The sequence below is a fragment of the Centropristis striata genome, chromosome 9, assembly GCF_030273125.1.
Source record: "Centropristis striata isolate RG_2023a ecotype Rhode Island chromosome 9, C.striata_1.0, whole genome shotgun sequence".
NCBI classification, from domain to species: domain Eukaryota; kingdom Metazoa; phylum Chordata; class Actinopteri; order Perciformes; family Serranidae; genus Centropristis; species Centropristis striata.
In genome coordinates, this window is record NC_081525.1 from 6,272,870 (window position 1) to 6,297,714 (window position 24,845).

General features: G+C 37.3%; 2 protein-coding genes and 1 long non-coding RNA gene across 5 annotated transcripts in view; 1 reads left to right on the forward strand and 2 right to left on the reverse strand.

The window, feature by feature from the left end:
* Window positions 1-3,557, reverse strand: part of LOC131977636 (1-phosphatidylinositol 4,5-bisphosphate phosphodiesterase gamma-1-like) — a 46,061-nt gene extending 42,504 nt beyond the window's left edge. For both annotated transcript variants that reach the window (XM_059341041.1, XM_059341040.1), the window contains exon 1: window positions 2,411-3,557. In XM_059341041.1, coding sequence (XP_059197024.1) covers window positions 2,411-2,687 — 277 coding nt within the window. In that variant the 5' untranslated portion in view covers window positions 2,688-3,557. The remainder of the gene's footprint in view (window positions 1-2,410) is intronic.
* A 4,183-nt stretch (window positions 3,558-7,740) lies between these two features.
* Window positions 7,741-8,087, forward strand: LOC131977644 (uncharacterized). The gene is made up of 2 exons (XR_009394905.1): window positions 7,741-7,979; window positions 8,013-8,087. It is a non-coding gene; the product is annotated as an uncharacterized LOC131977644 (long non-coding RNA).
* On the reverse strand, window positions 8,037-24,230 carry naprt (nicotinate phosphoribosyltransferase). Of its 2 annotated transcripts, none has more exons than XM_059341047.1 (13): window positions 23,841-24,230; window positions 22,265-22,392; window positions 22,092-22,174; window positions 20,894-21,024; window positions 19,649-19,764; window positions 18,006-18,202; window positions 15,996-16,133; window positions 15,173-15,257; window positions 15,005-15,085; window positions 12,292-12,394; window positions 10,797-10,954; window positions 8,619-8,726; window positions 8,037-8,501 (listed from the first exon to the last, which is right to left on the reverse strand). In XM_059341047.1, exons 1-13 carry the CDS (start codon window positions 24,085-24,087, stop codon window positions 8,415-8,417), a joined length of 1,662 nt encoding a protein of 553 aa, XP_059197030.1. In that variant the 5' UTR covers window positions 24,088-24,230; the 3' UTR covers window positions 8,037-8,414. The 2 variants fall into 2 exon arrangements, with proteins under 2 accessions (XP_059197030.1, XP_059197028.1); XM_059341045.1 differs by having other exon boundaries at window positions 15,996-16,136; window positions 23,841-24,200.
* Window positions 24,231-24,845: the final 615 nt, after the last annotated feature.

Here is a 24,845-nt window from a genome sequence, read left to right on the forward strand (position 1 = left end):
ACAATTCAAGTTGATGACAGTCATATCCCGTGGCTATTCCATGGATATTTGTTCCTATTGGTTTGTTCCAAGTCACGTGACTTTCAAGGTCCCGGCGGTCAGAACAAAAAACATGGCGGACAGTTCTCTCATTTTTAGTGAAAAAAATCAATATTTTGACTTAGTTTCTGCATTAAAATGGATTTTGATCACATTTCTAGCAAGAAATATATGTTTTATTTTTTAAATATTCACTCAGTTAATGTACATAATCACTTTGTATGTTGGAATATTACTGTCATTAACTTGCATTATAGTGAAATCCGTGTCAGTTTCACAGAAATTTGAGTGATTCCGTGGCTATTCCACGGATTTTGAGTTAAGCAAATCCGTGGCTATTTCATGGATTCCTGTGAGACCATGTTGGTCTGGAGAGTCACTGCAGGCCGACACGGAGGAGCAGAGGTCAAAGGGTTGTGATGCGTCTGTCAGCTGAGGTGGCCATGACAGCACCTCAGCTGCAAGTTGGGGTCAGGATGAGAGAGGGGGGTCACATGCAGGGATACACATTCCTGCACTATACAGCAGAAACACACAGAAACAGAAACTAATCTGCTCCTTCTAAAGGGTAGGAACACCCAAACTACAAAAACAGACTTTTAACCAGCCATAAAGGTGCACTGCAAAAAAAGAAAAGTTGGGTGAACTCAAAAATTCAAGGCAACAAACTTCAATAAAATTTTAAGTTGGACAATTAAACAAAATATTTTAAGTTTTGTTTTTGAGTTTGCTCAACTCAACTTCTCTGGCACGATTGTCACGCCGCTATGAAATGTCAGCTAATGTTGTGATCACAATTTTGAGTTAGCATTGATACGCTAATGGCTACTCTTGTAGCTGTAACAAGCAGCGTCGCTAGCATCAGTTGGCCGCTAGCATCAGTTACCTGCTAGCATCAGTTAGCCGTTAGTTATTGCTAATGACCAAATTTCACAACAAAGAAATAAGAGTTAGCAGAACTATTGTCCCTTGTTGTGAACCCCAACTTAAAGATATAAATAACAACAACTCACAAACTTGGCTTGGCAAACTGGCTTCCTTTGTTGTGCTAACTTAATTTATATTTCCAAGTTTTACCAAATGAAATCACTGTTTAAGGCCAAAAAATACAAGTTGGCTTTTTTTGCAGTGTGTGCAGAGGCAGAGGTTCTACTCTGTCAATCCTCTTTTTAATACTGATGCTGATATGCCACAGTTTTAGTACCAAAACAACAAGGCCTGTCATGATAATTACCATATGGACTTATCAAAATAAAAAATCCTTTCTGCTCTGTTGGTTTATTTATTAAGGATACATATATATATATATATATATATATATATATATATATATATATATTCCACATTCACGCTCATTCCTCTTTGAAATGATTTACTGGCATTATAATCCTAATATGTCATTAGACCAATGCCATAAATTGGTCTTTATATCACAATAATATTGTTTATTGCAATAATTTCTGGGACAATATTTCATCTAACAAAAATAGTTAGGTCTTTTTTTGAGCATCAAAGTTCATTGTTGCAGTGAAAATAATGTTTCAATAAAAAAGATCTTCTAAATAGCTCTTTTCTGGATCTTTTAAACACATTAAATCAGACGATCATTCTGATCAGATCAGAGAACAGAGTTTGCTCAGGTGTCACCTGGTTAAACTCTGAGTGCATATGTTTACATTATCAAAATAAATTTTCCAGTGACAAACTTTCTATCTGACTACTAAAGTTATCAAAAGTTAGATGTTGTCCAAACACAAGCAGCCATTAAAAAATGTCTAAGTTGAAAATTCAGATTTAAAGCTGGGGTAGGCAGTTTTTTTGGAAAAGGTAAAAAAAAACCCCACCAGATTTGAAAACACAGATTAACTCACTTATTCATGGTTTTTACTTGTATAAAACGTAGGGTAATATAGGTTACAAAAAAACATAGTATTTTTAAACTATTCTTGTGTTTTCTTAAATGCAAATAATTTATTTTGTTACGTAATTAGTAACCAGTGAAGTGAAGTAAAAAAAAATATGTTTTTCCCTCTGAAATGTAGCTAAGTAGAAGATGAAAATGGCCAGAAAATAAGATTTGACTAAAGTACTTTAAACTTGTGTCTAAGTACAGTACTTGAGTAAAATGTACTGAGTTACATTCCACCACTGGTTTTTGGTTACACTGGAGTTTGTCCCAAAAAGGCCAAAACGAGCCAAAAGTTTGTGAACCAGCGTTTTAAAAGCTGCACACACAGAAAAAGAAACGGTCCCTGGTGTTCTGTTTCTGTGTTCGTCAGCATGTTCTCAGAAACTTCAGCCTCAGCTGACAATTCAGCATCTTCTGATCCAGAATCTGTGACTGACACAAGAAGTGCACATCAATACTCACCCTCTCCTTCTATCTTGTCGGGGTTTCTGCTCCACACAATCTGCCGCGTGTCCTGCTTTATCTGGAAGGTTCTCCTTTCGGGCCGTTGGGACTTCTTCTGGTAGAAGATGGTCATCACCGTGCCCATCTCCAGGCTGTGGAGGATGCGAGGACCCGCATCCGTCCAGTCCAGCATCCTGGAGGCAATGATCGGACCAGCAGCCCCTGCGGCACCACCTCCGCCACCACTGGCGGCGGAGGCCTCCTCGGCACAGCCATTAAACCTGGCTGCACACATCTTCACTGCATAGCTACAAGGAAAGCTTGCAGGGTTTTCTAATATGTGCTGGAGTCTGGATGAGGGTATTTGTCCTTTAACCACTGATAGAATGCACCAAGTTACTGGTGCACAGGAGATTGTATAAACGGTTATGGTTAAACCAATTTCACATTAAAACAAATGCTGGAATACTTCACGCAGAGCTGAAACACTGAAATGTCTGATATGTGAATGATCCTCCTGAGGGGGAGTGTATCCCTGTCTTATCCTTTCCAGATGCTTCTGGAAGAACACCAGTGAAAACCTCTCAGAGTGAGCTCTCATCACCGGTGGATTCAGGTTTCCACCCTTTCTGCTGGAGCTCCAGTCCACGACAGCAAAAAGCAGCACAGTCCGGCTTTAAATCCACGCCGCGTCGCCTGCCTGCCTGCCGCCGCTTGCAGCTTCGTGCTGATGGGGCAGCGAACCAGACGCCTCTCCTGCCTCCTGATGAAATGAATTCACTGCAAGCAACTAAAAAAACGCCGAGTTATGTAATGACGAGCGGACAAATGCCCGGAGGTGAGTGCAGCTGGGGGCGCATCGGCGGGCGCTCTGTGGCGGCTTCACGGAGACGGAGAGACGCGCGGATGGGATGGCACGGAGCTGCCGCGCTCCCATCCGCCGATCCATTCTCACACACTCCTCCTTCCCAGACACATTACACTGAGGGCAGGATGCATTACCTTACTCATGAGGAACCGTGCAGAGGCGCGCGGCTTGTTGTGCCCCAGTTTCTCCTCGCTGCTCCTCGACCAGGATATCTCCCCCTCTGTGCCTGCGCGTCCAAACGCCAGAGGTCTTGAGAGGAAATTAGGGCTAGCAGACCGGAAAAGCTTGATCAGATTTTTTTTTCCTCCTTTCTGTGCTGTAGTATATCTGAGGGAGGATGAGGGGAGGGCAGAGGAGGGAGAGAGTCGTATACGGAGACAGAGAAGGAGAGACGGCAGAGAGCAGAGCGACCTCCGCGGGTCTCCAGGAGATCTGCAGCCCGCTGGAAGTGAAGAAACACGGTGAGGTGTCAGCGGGGGGGAGGAGGAGGGTCAACAGGTCAAGTGCGGTTCAAATGACGAAAGGTCACAACATGTCAACAGCCATCAGCTGCAGCAACAAGTCATTTAACCCATAAGAACCCATGGTGACACGCATGTAACAAACACTTTAAATGTTCTATAAACTCCTATATTCAGCTTTATGCTTCACCTTAATTCATTAAGTCCCTTAGCAAGACTATTTGACTGTGTGACAGAAATGTGAAAAAGCAGCTAATTTCAAAAAGCTTATTTTTGCTGTTAGGCTAAGTTTAAACCCATTTAAATACTCTAATCCATTAATGTCCTATATTGTATTATTGCTGTTGAGTTAAAATATTAAAAAAAAAAATTCTAGTGGAGAAAACCCAACGCAGTGCCATATAGGCTGTTCTTACAGTGGAGAAAATAGGCTGAAATAGGTAAAAATAAATAAAATAAATAAATAAATAAATAAATAAAATAACCTGTTGCAGTTCCCTCTAAGGTGCCCTTACCCTGGATAAAACATGATACAGTGCAATTTAGGATTCCCTACATTCAGTTTAAGATTAAGATTTCCTTATTAGTCCCACAATGGGGAAATTCAACGTCTGCATTTAACCTGTTTGACCATATTTCCTGAACAAATTAATATAAAACAAGTAATAAAAATATCGCTGTGACGTATACGTCAGAAAAAGGCAAATTTGTGTTTCTGTAAGCAGAAAAGGTGTCTAGTTTATTTATTTTAAAATAAGAAATATCATAAACATAAATTCCATAAACTCCCAATGTAACGATTATGTCACATCACAGACCTTTGACATTTAGGGGTAGAATTTTTTTAAAACATCATAAACGTGTTCTATGTGGACCACTTGGTCTGTGGTATATCCCCCATAACTTTCCTTCAAGGATTAATACGTCTGGGTTCTTATGGGTTAAAGCAAACCACAGTGATTTAGTTTGGGAAGGTTTTTTTTTCCACTGTTTCTTCTTTGTCTTAAAAAAAAAGGAGAGAAAAGACTAATCTCAACATTTTGTCAAACTGCTGTTACCAACATAACATAAACTTCATTTATTTGCTCAAGTAAATAAACATAAAAAACACACAGGCTGCATGAGTCATTCAGGAAAAGACAGATCAGAAAAATAGTGAAAATATAGCATAAATCACATTCACAACAATTTTCAAACTTCTTTATGCCTGGTCTCCTTGCTACAATCAAGTATTTTACATCCTTTTTTCAAACGTCCCTATTTTTTACTGCTAAATTGAGAAAATCTACCACATTGACGTGTTTATAATACTTAAAATTCATTATCAATAATTATGGTATCATATTGGGTGGGTTGTGGTGGCTGGTTTGGATTATTGGGTGGGTTGCAACCATCCCCCCCATAAATTACGCCTATGATTATGATAACAATTATAATCAGCTGCAGCAACAACATATTTAGATTTCAGAGGTTTGTTTCCCACTTGTTTCATTTTTTGTGGTAGACAGATATCCAGACCGTAAAACTATATTTATCATTATTATTATTATTATTATTATTATTATTATTATTATTATTATAGGGGCTACACAGCAAGAGGGTTGCTGGTTCGACTCCGGCCTAAGGCACCTCTGTGTGGAATTAACATGTTCAGTCCAAAAACATGCAGCACTACCCGAGTGCGGATAAGCGGTTAAGGAGAATTAATGAATTATCCTTAACCGCTTATTATTATTAATGATAATAATAATAATAATAATAATAATAATAATAATAGGAATAATTATAAAGAGTTAAAAACAACAAAAACAAAACAAAATATAAACTCAATATTTTTGTTTTAGTTGATTGTGTTTTTGTCAAAAGGCTGTTTCCAGTTTCATTTAATGCAAACCACAATTTTTGTGTTTGTTTGTTTTGACAAACTGCTGTTTCCTAAGCAAAAAAAACAAACTTAAAAACTGAAATGATATTTTCTTTGCTTTTTTCCCTGTTTTGTGTCACAATAGTCTTCCACAACATAATACCCTTAAAAATAAATAAATAATAATTATAATATAAATTTTAAAAAAGAAATTATTTGCTGTTGCCAAAATCAAAAATGAAATTGAACATATATTGAGTTAAAATATTTAAAAAAAAAATTCTAGCGGAGAAAACCCAACGCAGTGCCATATAGGCTGTTCTTACAGTGGAGAAAATAGGTTAAAAAATAAATAAAATAAAATAAAATAAAATAACCTGTTGCAGTTCCCTCTAAGGTGCCCTTACCCTGGATAAAACATGATGCAGTGCCATTTAGGATTCCCTACATTGAGTTAAAGATTAAGATTAAGATTTCCTTATTAGTCCCACAATGGGGAAATTCAACGTCTGCATTTAACCCATGCTAGAGAAGATTCTGCAGGCTGGTGCCCCTCTGCATGCAGTTGTGATGTGCTTTTAATTCTATTTTTTTCACCCCTCAGACAGCCCGAGTCCCCCACTGTCACGAGCAATTCAATAATATAAATATAAACATATATAATAATAGAATGCTGTGTAAGGGGCCATAATGAGTATTGAAATATGTTTATTTTGCTGATAATAAGTTTTCTTTTTAATTAAAGTAAGATGTTTTCTTGCAATGGAAAACATTTTTTTCTGATACCTTTACTAAAGTAAACCTTTAAGTATATTCATCCAACACTAAGGATGAACATTAGTTACAGTTTTTTCGGTAACGCTTTATAATAAGGTCCTTAATAACCATTAACTAACAATTAATAAGGCATTGTTCTCGCTTTAGATCCGGTAGTTGCAAAAAGCATAGTTAACTTATAGTTAACTTATAATAGATGAGCAATAAGGTATATTTTAATATCAATAAGCAAACAAAATAAGATTAATAAAGGCATGGTAAAGACATAATGGGTGGGTCATGGGTGTTTGTAATGCCATTATTAACACTTATATAAGCTTATAAACACACAAAAATGTTAATAAGCATCTTGCAAGGACTTACAAGGGCCTTATTACTTGTTAATTAATGGTTATTACAAGGACCTTAATATAAAGCGTTACCGTTTTTTCCTAATGAAACTTCAGTAATGTGCATCAGCCGAAGGACTGTGAGAGTGAAACGTGTGAGATTCACCTCAGTGAGATGAGACAGTCACAGATGACATCACAGCCTCTCCGTGTCTAATCAGCTCCATATGTCTGCTGGGTGTATCCGTATGTCTACTACCACTGGTCAGCAGGCAGCCAATCAGAGTCCAAGGAAACACTTCTCACATGTCCCGGAGCAAAAATGAAAAGGAAAAGGGAAGGGTGGAGAGAAATGTAGAAAAGAGTTTTCATGACAGAAAGGACAGAGGATGAAGAGCGTGAAAATCTTCAGTCGATTATTGAAACCTCCTGAGCGGCATCTCCAGTTCAGACTAAATCAAACAGGACAAAAGCAAATATCACACACAGAACAGCAGCCCTCTATCAGGATTTTTGTCTTCTGCAGTTGTCTTAAAAACAACCTGGTCTCACAGAAATCCGTGAAATAGCCATGGATTTCGCTTAACTCAAAATCCGTGGAATAGCCACGGAATCGCTCAAATTTCCGTGAAACTGACACGGATTTTGCTACAATGCAAGTTAATGACAGTCATATCCCGTGGCTATTGGTTTGTTCCAAGTCACGTGACTTTCAAGGTCCCAGCGGTCAGAACAAAAAACATGGCGGACAGTTCTCTCATTTTTAGTGAAAAAAATCAATATTTTTACTTAGTTTCTGCATAAAAATGGATTTTGATCACATTTCTAGCGAGAAATATATGTTTTATTTTCTAAATCTTCACTCAGTGAATGTACATAATCACTTTGTGGTGAAGATCTCGCCAGAAAAATATGACTGTCATTAACTTGCATTGTAGCCGTGTCAGTTTCACGGAAATTTGAGCGATTCCGTGGCTATTCCACGGATTTTGAGTTAAGCGAAATCCGTGGCTATTTCACGGATTTCTGTGAGATCATGTTGCTTAAAAATGCACTCAAAACCAAGTTACATGTAATAGTAAACAAATTCAAAAATATTTTGCTTGTTACGTTGTGTTGTGAAGGAAAGTAGGACAATTCTAGTGAAAATCAGTGCCGTTTTTTTAACAGTTTACATAACAATCTGCTGCAGCAAGTCAGAAAAAAGTAACTTAGATGCATTACTGAGATATATTCTGTTTTATTTATGTTTTACACAGCATCCTGACTTTGGAATCAGGAATCAGCAGTGAAACCTCTCTTCGGCTCAGACTTAAACAAGGAGAGGGAACAAAGGTCAGGGCCATAATAGCTTTTTTAATGTCCGCACTTATCTGTTTACATAAAACGTGTGACTGATTGCTCCATAGTTACATTAACCATCAATTGATATTACTGGACGGTTTCTTGTTGAATCCATCAAACCACATTTTACTGGGGAATTTGCTTCTCAAAGTACAAAGTCAAATTCTGTTCATTTTAACACTGTTTCATACATTTTAGCTTTGACACATTTGTGGATTTGTGCATTTGTAGAGTATGGTGTTAACACTGTTAGACTTTATAGGAACCATGCTCTGCAAACATAGGCACTTCTTTTACTGAGAGGCACTTTGGTAAAATGTCAAAACACAAAAACAAAACAAAACAGGAGTGACAACAGAGCAGCTATGTAGTATTATCTTTAGTTGGCCAAAAGAAAGTTGCTGTTGCTGAAGCTTCCTTTTCGAATCTCTGTGATCAGGTTATGGAGTTTCTCTGACACTGCCACCTGGTGGGAAAGAAAGACAAATTTAAGATAGAGTTTAAACCTCGACATTTGAGTCTGTGAGAATTTCTGATTTTTTTTTTTTTCATGTATCCAGTGTGGCTTCACTGTGAGGCTCACTGTGTAAGAGTCTGGCTCCTGCAGCCTCTTGTGTCGAGGGTGCAGAGTCTGCAGGGAGCTCTGGACCTTTGCTCTAGTTTCTGCAGCGCTGCACAGAGGGTGTGTGACCTAGAAAGAGTGGGAGACACATTCATAAAGACTTAACTCCTACACAGTAGAGTCCTGCAATATTGTCTTGTTTTTGTTCCCATTCAATGCCCTACAAAAGTATGATTTCAATGGTTTTTAAGGCAGTTTGTAGACGTTATTCTATTAACTGCGGTTTAATTTATTTTAGATACCTTGCACATTGATACATATCAAATGTTTTCATTCATTTTTAATCTAAATGCCATACCATTACACATCACTGTGCATGCACATTTCCCTTTATTTCCCACAGTTGCTTTACAAAACCTCTCACACAATAAAGAGAGAGAGGGGCTGAATACAAATTGCAAACTTTGGGGACTTTTCTGGGTGTGTCCTCCTCATGAAGTCCAGAGTGTCCACTTTATCCAGTGTTGAAACGGCCAAGGAAGGTTAAGTAAAGTTCCTTTACTTAAGTAAAAGTAACTAGTGTCCATATAAAAGTTATGTATTCAAAATTCTACTTGAGTAAAAAGAGTATAAAATCTACTTAAAGTATAAAAAGTAAAAGTTCTCTGCATGCAAACTGAAGCCTTCCAGAAAGTTGAATTGCAGAGCGGTTGAAAAGTTTTATGTTTCTACTTAAACCTCTGAAGTCCAGGAGATTTTGGTTGAAATTTGTCAACTTCCTATGCATTCAGTTCTGTCTCTGTTTAGCATCTTTCAGTCTCCTTACATCACATGCATGGCTCCTTTTTCTCCACACAAACTTGGCTATCAGTCAGATTTTTCATTTTATTGTAATTAACAAAGTATAAAGCTGCCAGGAACCCAAAATACAAGCAAAAGGTTTCTATGGAAATGTACCATTTTTTAAAACCATTAATACACACAAAAACAGCAGAAATAATAATAAATAATAGAACTACAAAACAGTCTATTTGCATGTAAATTAAAAATAGTAGTAGTTTTCATTGTAGAAAGAAAATTCACAATTTAAAAATGGTCTAGAAACATAAATGTCACACTGTGAAAGCTCCTATGATTGCACTTTCAACTGGCTTTCTCAGCTTGTTTACATATCATATATAAATAAAGTTATTACCGTAAATAAAACATGTGTATTTCCAATAAATAAATGGACTCCTGAGGGTAAAGTAATACTTGTGAAAAGAGAACTATTGCTCAAATTACATAAAATAAATAGCAATATGGATATGGAAAGAACAACAAGCATCATAATAAAACAGAAAATATCGACAGGTGTTGCTTATGTTGTGAAGATTTAAACCACTGAGCAGTCACGGTCCGTCCTCACTAGGGTTGTTAAAAGTATCAATACTCAAAAAAGTATCGATACTAAAACGTTGTATCTGGATACAATACTCATTTTCAAAAGTATTGATAAATAATAATAATAATAATAAATAAATCAGGCACGTAGTACGCCCATATTACGTTGACACAGTGTCAGTATACATAAGCATATAGTTAATAAGTTTACATAAATGTTGGTGACTGAAGTGTTAGTTTCTCTCTTGAAGTCCCACAATGAAGCAGAGAAAAGTCGACCTGCAACCAAACAGCAACACACACAGCCCAAAATATTGTTCTAATTGTTATTGTTTATTGTATTTATTATTTTTTTTGCACTACCTCTGACCTTAAGCTTGTTATCATAGTTGCAGTTTCTTTTTGCACAACTGTTTTTTATTATAAATATTTAACCTGTGGTTCTGTTAATTTTTACATGTTGCATTTTTCTTTTTTTTTTTTTAAGATAATTTTTTTGGCATTTTTTGCTTTATTTAAAGTGATAGATTGAAAGGGGGTGATAGAGGGGAAGACATGCGGCAAACGGAGCTCAGGCCGGATTCGAACCCGGCTCCGCCGCAGCAAGGACTCAGCCTTAATGGTAAGCGATCTACCAGTGTGAGCCACCGGGACGCCCCATGTTGCATTTTTCCTGTTAATAAAAATACTTCTGTTAAATTTAGGGGTCTTTGTTTTTATCCTGGTGGTATCGAAAATGGTATCGAGTATCAAATATTTTCTAGAGTATCTGTATCGAGTTGAACATTTTAGTATGGTGACAACCCCAGTCCTCACCTCTCCTTTGATGAACACTTCCTGGCGCAGACAGGTGACCTGAGCCGGAGTGACTGAGACGCAGGATTTATCACAGCTCAGAGAGTAACAGCTCACAGGGACTCCTGCCTCTGGAGGAGACTCCACAGCCAGACACACCAGGTCTAGAAAAGGATGACCTGCAAAAAAGAAAAGAGTGGAAAGCTGTGACAAACATTTACAGGAACACTTGCAGCACACTGAGGCTGTGATGCTCATTATACACCAGGGAAACAAACCTTTCTATTGTTACAGCTTTACCACTTGAGAAGAATTTATTTATTGAATGGGACTTTTTCTGGGAAAAAAACTTGTTGGGCTCAGCTGCGCATTGTCAGAGATGACTCAACTTTCACCAGCCTAACCTGTACTTTGGGATGGCAATGTTAGAATAAAACAATAAAATAAAGTAATGCTGGGCTTACACCAAAATATTTTCACAGTCCCAGACTAAAAACTGAAAGTCTTTAGTAAATCTAGGAGTTTTACTGGAGTCACAGCGCTCCCGCCATCTCCATCTTAAGTTTAAGGTAGTAATCTGCTCTGTTTCATATCAGTCTTTTCCTAGTCTTGGGTTCAAAAGCCAAGTCACAGTGACATAACACAATCAACAACCGATAGATGAGTGGGGGAAAGGTAAAACCACTTCGACAGGAAAAAGTAACATCACAAGTATGTTAGTAAGCTCAGTCCTAAATAAAAAATATAGTGATGTCATATATTTACGGCCACAAGCGGGATTTTTGGGGGCGCTGTTACTTAGTAAAGAGAACAGTAAGGAGACCCAGTTAAAATGTATAAATAAATGTATACATAAATAAGTAATAAATATTCGATGATTAATGTATGATTAACTAAATGAACGTCGATAGAGCTGTATATAATGTAAATATATATTATATTATATAAAAATAATATAATTATTCCATTAAACAAATTATAATTAAATAGGACATACATGTACATCATGAATTAATTTCTAAATTTTCCTTTCCTTTATTCTTCCTTACATGTATTTTTACAGTAAAATAGTCAACTTTTCATGTCAGAAAAACAGAAACCCTTTTTCAGCTTTGTGAGGGGCATTTTGTGACGTCTTATCTTCTTTTTGTTGTTGTTTTTTTCAACACAAACCACTGCACACACTAGAGCAGCTGGAGCCAAAAGCTGCTTCTCCTACATTTTGTAAGTTTTTACTAAGAGCATGGTAGGTAAAAAACGCTAAAAGAATCTAGTTGTAGTCTTGTAAATAGTTCCCCTGCAAGATTCACAGTCTGTCTAAAATCTCAGTCTGGGACTAAAAACTCTAAACACTTGTCTTTAGATGTGAGCAGGTGTGAGCTGATAGTTTTCAAGGAGTCTTTTCCAAATCTTTTCAAAGTCTTCTGATGTATAGGTAGCATTAGATGGTAAAAACCTTAAGATAAATCAGTGTGTTGGTATTAGGGTGAAGCAGGTGGTGGAGATGGATTCTCACCCTCAGCATCGTTTAGCCTGTAGACAGCTTTCCTCCCAGGGACAGTGCTCTTCTCTGGGTCCTCGCTGATCTTCATCCTGGGCCTCCCTCTCACCTCCACCAGCTAACACAAATACAAACGTTAAAAGAATTGTTTAGATTTTTTGTACTCAGGTTGTATGAAGTACTTATCCATAGTCTGTGTATAGATAGCATAGTACAGGGGTGGTCAACCTGTGGCTCCTGAGCCTCATGTGGCTCTTTAGGCTGCCTGCAGGGGTTCCCCGTGGCTGAGACAAAAAAATTATATATATATTTTTCCATTAAAATTTTCATTTATCAATGGTGTAGACCAAAAACTATTTGTATTCTTCAATTAGGGGTGTGCCATATCGTATCGTTCACCATAATACCGGTATATTTTTTTTATGGTAAAAAAAAATGCATATCATGATATTGGCAATGTTCCTACTTCTTGATGTAGTGGTTAAAGTTGTTTTAATCACAAAAAGCTACTTACTCCCTGTAGCTAAACACATGCAGCTTTCAAAATAAGAGCACATGGATGTGTTAGCAGAATCCACCACAGAATTTACAAGAAGACTGTCAAAATAAGATGCCTTAAATAAAACATAAAAGAACCTTTATTCCCCTTTATAAAATGTCATTAAAATATGCCCCCGGAACCCCTAAATGGTTATTTTTATTATTTGCTCATACACAAGAGTCAAGAGTAACTTTTTTGTATTTGGCAACTGTTGAGATTTGCACATCAAACTACATTTTAGATTTTTATTTATTCATACAGTCTAAAAAAAAATCATGTTTTCTATATCTCTTCAAGTATTTCTTATATTGTCAAGAATATCGTTATCGCAAAAATAGCCTGCAATATCGTGATATTCTTTTAGGGCCGTATCGCCCAGCCCTATCTTCAATTGTAAAATTGTATAGCTTTTTTACAGCATATTAAAAAAGTTTTGACATTTAAGTCAACTAAAATGTGCTTCATAGCTTACAAAAGTCTCCGGCCCGGCGCCTTAACTTTTAAGTTTTGCCAACTTTGAGTTTAGTTTTGAGTTCCCCTAGATAGACTAGTTTTCAAAATCATATTAATAAATGCTCAATGTGACTAATAATAATGTTGATAGGCTAATTTACACTTATTAGGCTGTTTAATTTTCATTTTAGGCTCAATATAAGGTTTGCGGCTCCATTCCGCGATTTTCTCTCTTTTTTTGGCCAACAGTGGCTCTTTAGTTAGTAAAGGTTGCCAACCCCTGGCGTAGTAGATGGCGGTCGGGTGGAGAAGCAGGTAGGCATGGGGGGTAAGCAGTGTACTGCTGTGAACATGGGCAGCAAAAACATGTATTCTAGCCTCCTTAATATCAGTGCAATGGTGCGCTTAATTTAGAATATTTTCACTGCTTTACCTTGCCATCAGACAGCCTTTACTCCAGGGAACTGAAGCAGTTACATCCATCAATGCCTCCTTCAGAGCCACCACACAAACAGTCATTTTAAATTGTAAAACGCAGGAGTTGCTGGTCTACCACAACTCGACCACATAGTTTGTTATTTATGTGGCTTTGGGTGAATGCAAACTAACCCTTTAAAACACCAAAGTATAACACAAACAAACTAACCCAATGAGGCAGTAGTAGATCTGCCACTCCTGTGTTCTGCAAGGTAAAATTATATATATTTTTAAAAAAAACGTCTGGTGGCTTTGAAGAGAGCAAAAACAACGACTTCATTAAAGGCTGTCTGACGCGAGGTAAAGTGGCGAAAATATTCTAAATATAGTGTACACTTTTTTTAACTTCTACACAGTAGAGTCCTGCTATATTGTGTTGATTTTTGCCATCACACTGTACAATAACAAACAATAGTCTGGTTCATTACATACTGTCGTTATGCACTTCATGTGTTTTTTATGCACACTGTTCATTGCACCTTATTTGTTTCACAGCACCAACATTTTTATACTGCATATTCATATTTATTCTGCACTGGAATTCTACTCCTTAATAAATACTCCTTCTTTAGACACTTTATTTTTTATTGTATTTTTATATTTTATTGCTTGAAGTATGCCTAGGTTGTTCTTTTTATTTAATTGTGTTGTTATTGTCTCTGTGTGTAATGCTGCTGCTACACTGTAATTTCCCAGCTTGGGATAAATAAAGTCTGTCTGTCTGTCTGTCTGTCTGTCTATCTATCTATCTATCTATCTATCTATCTATCTATCTATCTATCTATCTATCTATCTATCTATCTATCTATCTATCTATCTATCTGTCTGTCTGTCTGTCTATCTATCTATCTATCTATCTATCTATCTATCTATCTATCTATCTATCTATCTATCTATCTATCATTCAACACCCTTTGAAAATATGATTTCAGTTTATAGATTGTATTCTATTAACTGTGGTATTGTTATTCTAGATACTGTGCACACTGATACTTTTTTTTTTTCATAAATTTTGAATCTAAATGCCATACGGTTACACAGTACTGTGTATGTGCTTTTTTTGTACACACTTTTTAGGTGCCTCAGTCCACAGCAGTACATTGCTTAACTTCTCTATCTATACTCCTGCCTGTTTCTCCGACCACCATCTACTGTTGGTAATACACTGTTTATGGATAAGTACCTCATACAACCACACTTTTGAGTTTGGGTCATTTATAGACAGTAAAAAGCACTCTTGTTTATTTGACACACTACCTTGTACACACAGCCCAGTGAGGGTTGTTGTGTGCAGGTGACCAGATGTGTTCCAACACCAACCACATCGATCTCATTCTCCTGGAAGAATATTGCACAAAACATCAGGGAAAAGTAAAAATAACTCTTCTTTGTCTTGAATATTCTGCATGTTCAGTCACAGTTTACCTTCTTGTTAAGCTCTGCCATGCTCTGCTCTGTGATGTTATTGGTCCCAACGATAATCAGCGAGTCGAAGGCAGAGACGGAGAAACTGTCGAGAACAAAAACATTGTCAGCAGTGGCGGTTCTAGACCAGTTTTACTGTGGGGGCCAAGGAGGGGCCAGTGTTTAATCAAGGGGGCACATTAACACATGAAAAAATGGCAAAGATGATATTTCAGCATTCAAAATCTTTGAATGTCTTGAAAAAGACACAAAATGACCAAAAAAGACACAAAATGAGAAGACAGAATAACAAATAACACCCCACAGAAGACATAAAAATGACAAAAAAGACACAAAATGATGAAAAAAAGACACAAAATAACTAAAACAGACAGAAAAAAGACACATAAATGACACCAATGACAAAAAAGACACAAAATGACAAAAAAAGACACAAAATAACTAAAAAAGACACAACAACAGACACAAAATTACCAAAAAAGACACACAAATGACCAAAAAAGACACAAAATGACTTACAAAGACACGTAAAGACATGAAAGGGATTCAAAAATGGACAAAATAGCCCTTTAAGACTCCATGGAGTTAAACTATTATACAATGTTCACATTCTGGGCTCCTTTTGTGTACAATGAGATATTGTTTGAACAAAAAGGTTAGAATTGTTCCATTGTTCATCATTATAAATTGATCATTTTATTATTAATTTGACACAGGGGGCCCCTGTAGGCCCCTGTGTAGAACCGCAACTGATTATCAGACAAAATATATTTTCACTGTGGAGTTATAAAGATGTACATAAACAACACGGCAGCTCACTCACTGCTCGCTGCAGAGTCTGAAGACACGACGGACTTCGACCGACTGCCTGCAGAGGTCCCCGCTGTCCAGACGAACTCCTACAGGCCTGTAGCCCAGCTCACACAGCACCAACGCCACGGCACAGAAGTTCAACAGGCCACTACTGAACACAATACACATTTCATCATAAGAGCATGAACTGTTCGATTTTTTGTGTTCAGATCAGGCAAGGCACGTTTATTTATATAGCACATTTCAGCAACAAGACAATTCAAAGTGCTTTACTAGGGTTGTCAAAAGTATCGTTACTCAAAAATGTATCAATACTAAAATGTTGTATCCGGATACAATACTCATTTTCAAAAGTATCGAGCATCTGAAGCTTGTTATCATGGTTGTCAGTCAACCATGATAACCATGATAACAATCGCAGTTTCTTTTTGCACAACTGTTTTTTATTATAAATATTTAACCTGTGGTTCTGTTCATTTTTACATGTTACATTTTTCTTGTTAATAAAAATATTTCTGTCTTTGTTTTTATCCTTGTGGTATCGAAAATGGTATTGAGTATCGAATATTTTCCTGAGTATCAGTATTGAGTTGAAAATTTTAGTATCGTGACAACCCTATGCTTTTCACAAAACAAAAAAAGCATCAAGAGAAAATGCAAAAGCAATGCATTATCAAGAGTCAGAAGAATCAAAAAAAGAACACTTTAAAATAGAATAAAACAGCTATAATAAAAAGAGGACTATCAAGGACTTAATTTTAATCAAAGACATTGGCAAAGAGAAGAGTCTTCAGTCTTGATTAATCGAGGGATTACATATATTCCTTGATATTATTTATATACAAATAATATCACTAAGATTAATAATTACCTGATCTAACTCAGTGTACAATAGTGACACCTGCTGGTAAAAAAGAAATAGCACATTGTATATTGTACTACTGTTGTGCTTTAACAAATAAGGATTGTTCTGATATCTCCACACACACATATTTATATAAAATGTAAGGGAAATTTTTTATTGCAACTTTAACTTGTGAAAATATACGTATGTGCAACACACAGTACACTGTAAATATCATTGAAGAAGTTTGAAAGTGGCCAAATGTTTGAGGGATTTTAAACTGCTAGATATCAGCATGAAGTAGCCATGTATGTAAAGTGCAGAATCATGGGTACCTACAGAAACAGATTTCATTCAGATATCTTGAGGTCAGATGGCTGCTTTATTTTGTACTTTGCTTTTTTTCCTTGCTAAAAAAAAAAATAGCCTTACTTTGGAGCATTATTTCACCCCCTTCCTGACAAGATATCTTGATGAAAATTTATAAAAGTCTGCTACAGCCTCTGTAAGAAAAAAAATGTCTGAAAAGGTTGCTAAGGGGTTAAGTGAAAATTCAGGAAAACAGGATGACTCAAAGAAAGAGGGTAAAAGTGTAAGAAACGGTAAAAGTGTTCATGTGACTGAGGTCTTATACGACATTATCATGTGATTCTAGGGTTGTCAAAAGTATCGATACTCCAAAAAGTATCGATACTAAAACGTTGTATCCGGATACGATACTCATTTGCAAAAGTATCGATACCTAGCCAAGGAATGAACATTTAACTTTTTTTTTTTTTTTAAATCAAGCTTTCCTAATATTGTGCACAGCATACAACCTCAAAATATTGTTCCAATTATTATTTCTTATTGTATTATTTTTTTGCACTACCTCAGACCTGAAGCTTGTTATCATAGTTGCAGTTTCTTTTTACTGTTTTTTATTATAAATATTTAACCTGTGGTTCTGTTCATTTTTACATGTTGCATTTTTCTTGTTAATAAAACAATTTCTGTTAAATTTTGGGGTCTTTGATTTTATCCTTGTGGTATCGAAAATGGTATCGAGTATCGAGTCGAAAATTTTAGTATCGTGACAACCCTATGTGATTCTACAGAAACTTGTTGTTTCACAGCAATCACATGATAAAAGCATGAATACAAAGCTTTTTAGTGAACCATAACATGAACAGTTACCAGCCAACGCTGTAGCTGTCAATCACAGGGAGGAAGTTCTGAGGGTAGGCGATGGCGTAGGACAAAAAGGCCGCCAACTCGCCCTCGCGGATCTTCCCAGGCTCCGCTGATAGAAGCTCACACACACGACTCAACAAGCCCTTCGTCAGCGAAATGATGTCAACTGGATCGGGGTCCCCGTTCAGAGCCACAAGAGTCTGAGTGGAAACATGAGACAGGGACATATTAAAGACACGTGTGGTCCCTGTCACGCTTAACTTGACAACATGCTTCCTGCAACACACATGCTGCCTCCAGCTCCGTCTTTTCCACATGGTCACTGACACAAACAACTACGCTCAAATTTAAAGTTTCTGACTAAGTCTGTTTCAATAAATTTATAAATAAATGTATACATAAAGAAGTAATAAATATGATTAACTAATTGAAAGTTGATAGAGCTGTTAAATATAATTATTCAGTTAAACAAATTATAATTAAATAGGACATAAATGTATATCATGAATTCATTTCTAAATGTTCCTTTCCTTTATTCTTCCTTATATGTATTTTTACAGTAAAATAGTCAACTTTTCATGTCAGAAAAACAGAAATCCTTTTTCAGCTTTGTGAGGGGCATTTTGTGACTTCTTATCTTCTTTTTGTTGTTGTTTTTTTCAACACAAACCACTGCACACACTAGAGCAGCTGGAGCCAAAAGCTGCTTCTCCTCCATTTTGTAAGTTTTTACTAAGAGCATGATGGGAAAAAAATTGCATGATGGGAAAAAAATGCTAAAAGAATCTAGTTGTAGTCTTGAAAATAGTTCCCCTGCAAGATTCACAGTGTGTCTAAAATCTCAGTCTGAGACTAGGCTGGGACTAAAAACTCTAAACAATGGTAAAAATGGTAAAGCGACAATTATGTTCCAAAAAACTTCCAAACTAAATGACTTAGTCTGTTCACAACTGACAGTTTAGGACATTTAAATGGTTGAATGGTTGGTATAATTAGAATAATTTCACTTCTTCATTATTACTGTGCTGTCAGAAAGCCCCTTCTGACAGGAAACTGAAGCCTTTATTTTGTCTTCAAAGCCACCAGACTCCCTTGACAAAAACTTGTCAATTTACCTCACAGAACAAGAGAGTTTCTGGTCTGCCGCTGACTCAACTGTTTGTTTGTTCGTGTTAAAGTGTGACTTTGGTGAATCCGAACTAAACCTTTAAAACATCAGTCACACAATAACACAAATAAACTAGCAGCAGTGGACCAGCAACTCTTTTTGTTTTTGACAACTGTTTTTGTCAATGGAGTCTGGTGGCTTTGAAAAGAACAGCGGTGGATAAAACAGCTTCAGTTCCCCATCAGAAAGATCCGTCTGATGCAGAGTAAAGTGATTAATAATATTCTAAATATAGCTCACACTTAAACTGATTGTATTTAAATATATTTTTTTATTTTAGCCACCTTCTTTTAAAGAAAAGGCCTGAAATCCCACCACCCTCTGTTCAGGTGTCCCCACTGATCGTGATCTTGCTGGCTTGACAATCATGACTGACAATCATATAAGCACCCACAAATATATTGCATTATTGAACTAAAGGTAAAAAAGGTTGTTCGGGTCGTTTCCAGGTTGATTGGAGGAGAGAACACATACTCACTTTTGGCGTGACCTCCTCCAGGGAGGTAAAGGAAGTGACGAATGAGTGCGCCATGGTCCCTGCGACCGGGATCCCAAACAGGAAACCAGCCTGAACATTACTGGTGAGATCAAAACCTGAAAGACAGATTCTAATGTCAGTCTGTGGGTGTGTCGACATTATCACAAGACTAATTAATTTAGGCCTGAGCCAACACACCTAAGGTTATTCTAGAGCAACATAGAAAATAATTGCCTTCAAATCATCTCTGTTGGTTCTTGTTTTTATTTTAGAGTAACTGTGAGTTTATAGCTCTTGGCATTCCTTGTAGCCACAAGTGTGTGAACATATTTTGTATTTGGAGACACAATGTGTAAGACTCATTCCTATAAATCCCTGCGGTGGAAACAAAGATAAGAGTACATAATAATTATTACATACTTCTTTCAGATGTTTCTCAACTCCTGAGGCTGATACAGACTCACCTCTCAGTGAGAATGCCGACAACTATGTGTAGTATTTTGGGAAGGGAAAGTGATAAAGAGAAATGGCCTGGACGCTCCTACATACAGACATTAGAGTAAAATTATATCTCAGTCTATTTATAACTGATCATGATTTAACCCATTGAGGCCTAAAACGTCTGTAAAAACTGCCTGTAAAACCTCTGGGCGATTTTAAAATAACCCCTAAAACCTGAAGTTTTTCTGGAAATTCAACAGAAGTGTCAACGCTTCTACTAAATAATAGATTTTTCAGCCTCTGTAGCAGATCAGTTCAAAAAGTATTTGAGAGCTTATAGCTGTTATATCTGAGCTCCCTCCGCTATAGTCGTCTTCCACAATGATTTCAAAGTTCTGGAAAAGTCCCATGATGCATTGCGACACTCCCACGTGTATTCTCATTTTGTGTCTTTTTTTTGTCATTTTGTCTTTTTTGGTCATTTTGTGTCCTTTTTTTAGTCATTTTGTGTCTTTTTTGGTCATTTTGTGTCTTTTTTTAGTCATTTTGTGTCTTTTTTGGTCATTTTGTGTCCTTTTTTTTAGTCATTTTGTGTCTTTTTGTGTCTTTTTTTGTCATTTTGTGTCTTTTTTTAGTAATTTTGTATCTTTTTTTGGTGATGATTTCAAAGTTCTGGACTACTACAAAACGACGTATCTGCTTTCCAGGCTTTAATGGGTTAAGATGGCTACTTGAGGCTAGTAAAAACATATATGTAGAAGGGCTCAACAGTACTTTTGACATAGTGAGTGTCCAAACATTCACCTCCAATGTGTGTGTATCGTGAGGCGGTGAGACCTCCATCTGGTCCCTGAGCCCTCCTGAGGCCCATCTCCAGCAGCTTCCTCCTGGGGCCGGCAGCCAGGCGGAAACGGGCAGCGTTACTGCACACCAGACTGACAACAGAGAGGAGTTGCAACAGAAACAGGCTGTTTTAACTCTCATGCTGGAACCTTACATACTGTATATACAGTGTTATAAAATACACAGTTTGGCCAAAAACTATGGTTGGCTGACTCTTGATTAAAGCCAGCAGGAAATAAAGTACAGCTTTGAGTTCTGAAAAGAGAAGAAGCAGCTGTGGAACAAGCTGAGGCACATTTTAATCAACACTTAAAACGTTATTGTTTACTGCCACTTTCCATTAATTTAGACACATTTATACTTATTTTTAATCTGTAACTATTTAGCTTGTCACTTTTAACTGTTGATTTGCTTGTTCTTTCTTTTTGATCTTATTGTCTTTTGAATGCAATTGTAATGTTCTATTCACATTTTATGTTTAACAGATTTTATATGCCTCTGAAAAGCACTTTCAATTGCCTTGGGACAGAATGGGACTCTACAAAATGGTATTTTCCCTTGAACTGCACTTTTCCCCTTTAATGTGGTTATTTAATTTCAGTTTGTAAATGCTTTACACCTCTGTCACCATTTTGAGGAAATCTTAAAAAAACAGTAATTCACTCCTTTCATTAACATCTAACACTCTCTCTGAATGTGCTGAGTTTACCTGGCAATGCAATTTGTGTGCCTTTAAAGTATAAAATATAATTCAAATTTGGAATGTAATTAATAATGAAATACATTTCCACATCCTCATGCTCACAGGAAATAATAATGAGCAATTTTGGATAGAAGAATCTTTTTCTGCCACATTATTTGTGCTTTCCTGAATATAGTATTCAGATACATCCCTAGTGTGTGTGTGTGTGTGTGTGTGTGTGTGTGTGTGTGTCTGTGTTGTAAGTGTGTGTGTGTGTGTGTGTGTGTGTCTGTGTGTTGTGTGTGTGTGTGTGTGTGTCTGTGTTGTGTGTGTGTATGTGTGTGTCTGTGTTGTGTGTGTGTGTGTGTGTGTGTGTGTGTGTGTGTGTGTCTGTGTTGTGTATGTGTGTGTGTGTGTGTGTGTGTGTGTGTGTGTGTGTGTGTGTGTGTGTGTGTATGTGTGTGTGTGTGTTGATACCTGGCGTAGTTGACCAGACACAACAAACTGGTCTCCAGCAGTTGAACCACAGCCAGTGGACCTGACACCTCCATCAGAGGTATCTGCACAAGTTTTAGACGACATGTTGCACAGGTTATTCACTGAGATGAATCCTGTCCATATTTGACCCTCAGCTTCAACCTGCAGCTCACCCTGGCAAACACCACAGTGCCCTCTGGGACGGAGCGGAGCGTGATGCCGGAGCAGTCCAGGCCTCTCAGGAACTGGAAGAAGGCGGGGTCGGTGGCTGCGGGCAGGACGGAGCGCAGGAACTCCACATCTGGACCCATAAAAACACAACAACAGCTGGAGCACTGACAGCCAGAACAACAACAGAGGGCACCCTTCACCCTGCAACACATGTGCTCTTACACAAGTACATGTGTTCTCCATGTGCCCCGCCTCCCTCACATGACTTTACCACACACACACACACACACACACACACACACACACACACAACACAGACACACACAATTACAGTAATAGAGCTAACTCTAATTGTTTACTGTAAATCTAATCCAGCAGCCACCAAAAGACTTTAGTGTTGTGACTGAAGAAGTTCAGACTGAAAACAATTTAGGTTCTTATGGTTTATTTTATGCTCCTTTCTACTTTACAAGAAAGAATTATTATTTATTATAAGTACCAATACTTTATTACAAATAAAAGTCCATTCAAAATCCGAATTAAGCACTAAAATTAGCACAGTATATATAGTATATATTTTACATTCAGGGTTCATTCACATTTTAAAAGTAAAATTCTAGCTCTTTTACTTTCAAGGTACATAAACCATCAAACGTTTCCAAACTTTTAATTCAGGTAAGAAGTAGTTTCCACTACTTTCATCGCTGTTTTTGTTTTCTTACACTAATTGGTACTTCTATTTCAATAGAAATATGCTATGCTATGCAGTATAGAGGAGGAAGTATTCAGATCCCTTACTTCAGTAAAAGTACTAATACCAAACTGTGAAATTACTCCACTACAAGTAAAAGTCTGCATTCAAAACATTACTTAAGAAAAAGTACAATGTACCAGTGTATTAATATTAAAACTAAGTACTTGTTATGCAGAATGGGTCTACTCATATTGTTATATATTACAAATATATTAATGGATTATTATTTTCATTCACTTATAAAAGCATCATTTTACTGACTGACTTTAACTACTTAATATACTTTCATGTGTTTTAATGTAAAATTGATCATGTTTTTCATGTCAAATTTTGACCTGAAAAGTAACTATAGCTGGCAGCTTAATCTAGTGGAGTAAAAAGAACAAAAATTGCCTCTAAAACGTCGTGTAGTAGAATTACACAGCCACATAAATGTCAACACTCAAGTAAACTGCAAGTACCTAAAAGGATACTAGTTACACTTCACCACCTGATATTAAGCAATTTAGTGTTTTATTAAACATTGTGTTGCTCCATGTGCTGATCCTTGCAGCACACATCAGATTACAGATTATTCTTGTGTGCTAAAGTTCAGATGTTAACGTCAACCTCCACCAGCATTCAGGGCGTCTCATTGAAACCCTCACAGGGGGGCGCGCGGAGGACTATTGCGCAACCACAACGGAATGCGTAAATTAGTTTGGAGCGAAGCAATGACGTGCCGATATGATGAAAAATAACACATTTATGGGTTGGACTTGTTAATTGGCTGCTGGTTGAATATTATAATGATGAGATAAACAAGTGCAAGTTGAGTGCATCACCTTGGTCCGTGAAGCGAAAGCTGCGCAGGAACAGCAGACAGTCGTGCAGCCCGGCGAACAGCGAGAAGCCGCCCGCGAACGGATTGTCCCTGAAGAAGAGCTCGAACACGGCGGGCTCCTGGTGCCGGCCGGCCCGCCAGTACGCGTACGCCATGGTGAACTGGTACAGGTCCGTGAGCAGCGGCGGGACCCGCTCCCGGATAGACCGCTCCATTCGCCCGCATGTGTTGCTGGACGGCGCTGCCATGTTACCCAAGCCCTGATTCAGGTTCAGCGATGCCGAGATCTCTGGGACATGCAGTTCTCCAAAGCCCCACTGACTCTTTCACTCACTGTGGTGGAAGCAGAGCGGAGAGGCAAACATGCAGAGGGCAGGGAAAGGCGTGAAACATATGCTGCAATTCCAGTTTCACTTGGTAAATTATTGTATGCAGATATTTAAATAGATAGTGTGCTATTTTTTAATCTACTTCCCTGATGCTTGGCTGAGCATTTAACAGGGCCGGCCCTAGACTTTTGGGGGTACGAAAAGGGGATCTGACTGTAACAAAGCTGTAGTGTAAATTTACTACCTCTCTGAGTGAGAAAAGTGGATTAAAGACCAAGTCGAAGTTCCTTTTAGTTTTCTTTATTATCAAACATCAGAATACACTGCCTAGTGTAAGAATAATTTGAATATTATACTTGTTGAAAATGAAATGTTACTGTCTTCCTCTCTTTTCCTCTTTGTGATTTTTCTCCCAACAGTCATCACAGGTCACTATGCATGCGTAATTCACTAAACCTTGATAATGTCTATCTCTATGCATTTATATTAATCAGATAATATGATTTTGATACATTGATTGTGTTTGTGTGTTAATATTGATGTAGAAAACTATGATTACTTTAATTACATATATTCCATTTGCTTAAACTAATTAAGATTCTATAATCACAAAAATAGTATTGTCTGTCTTATATTTTTTAACCTTTAAAAGAACATGTAGATATTGAAGAATAGTC

Bases quoted from the DNA above. Each gene is read 5' to 3' on its own strand.
- naprt (XM_059341045.1), bottom strand. From the start codon at position 24,087: ATGGCAGCGCCGTCCAGCAACACATGCGGGCGAATGGAGCGGTCTATC. The intron at 16,137-18,005 runs GTAACTGTTCAT...TATTGTGTTCAG, and splicing joins GACAGCTACAGCGTTGGCTG to TAGTGGCCTGTTGAACTTCT. The intron at 8,502-8,618 runs GTGAGCCTCACA...CTTTCCCACCAG, and splicing joins AGGAGCCAGACTCTTACACA to GTGGCAGTGTCAGAGAAACT.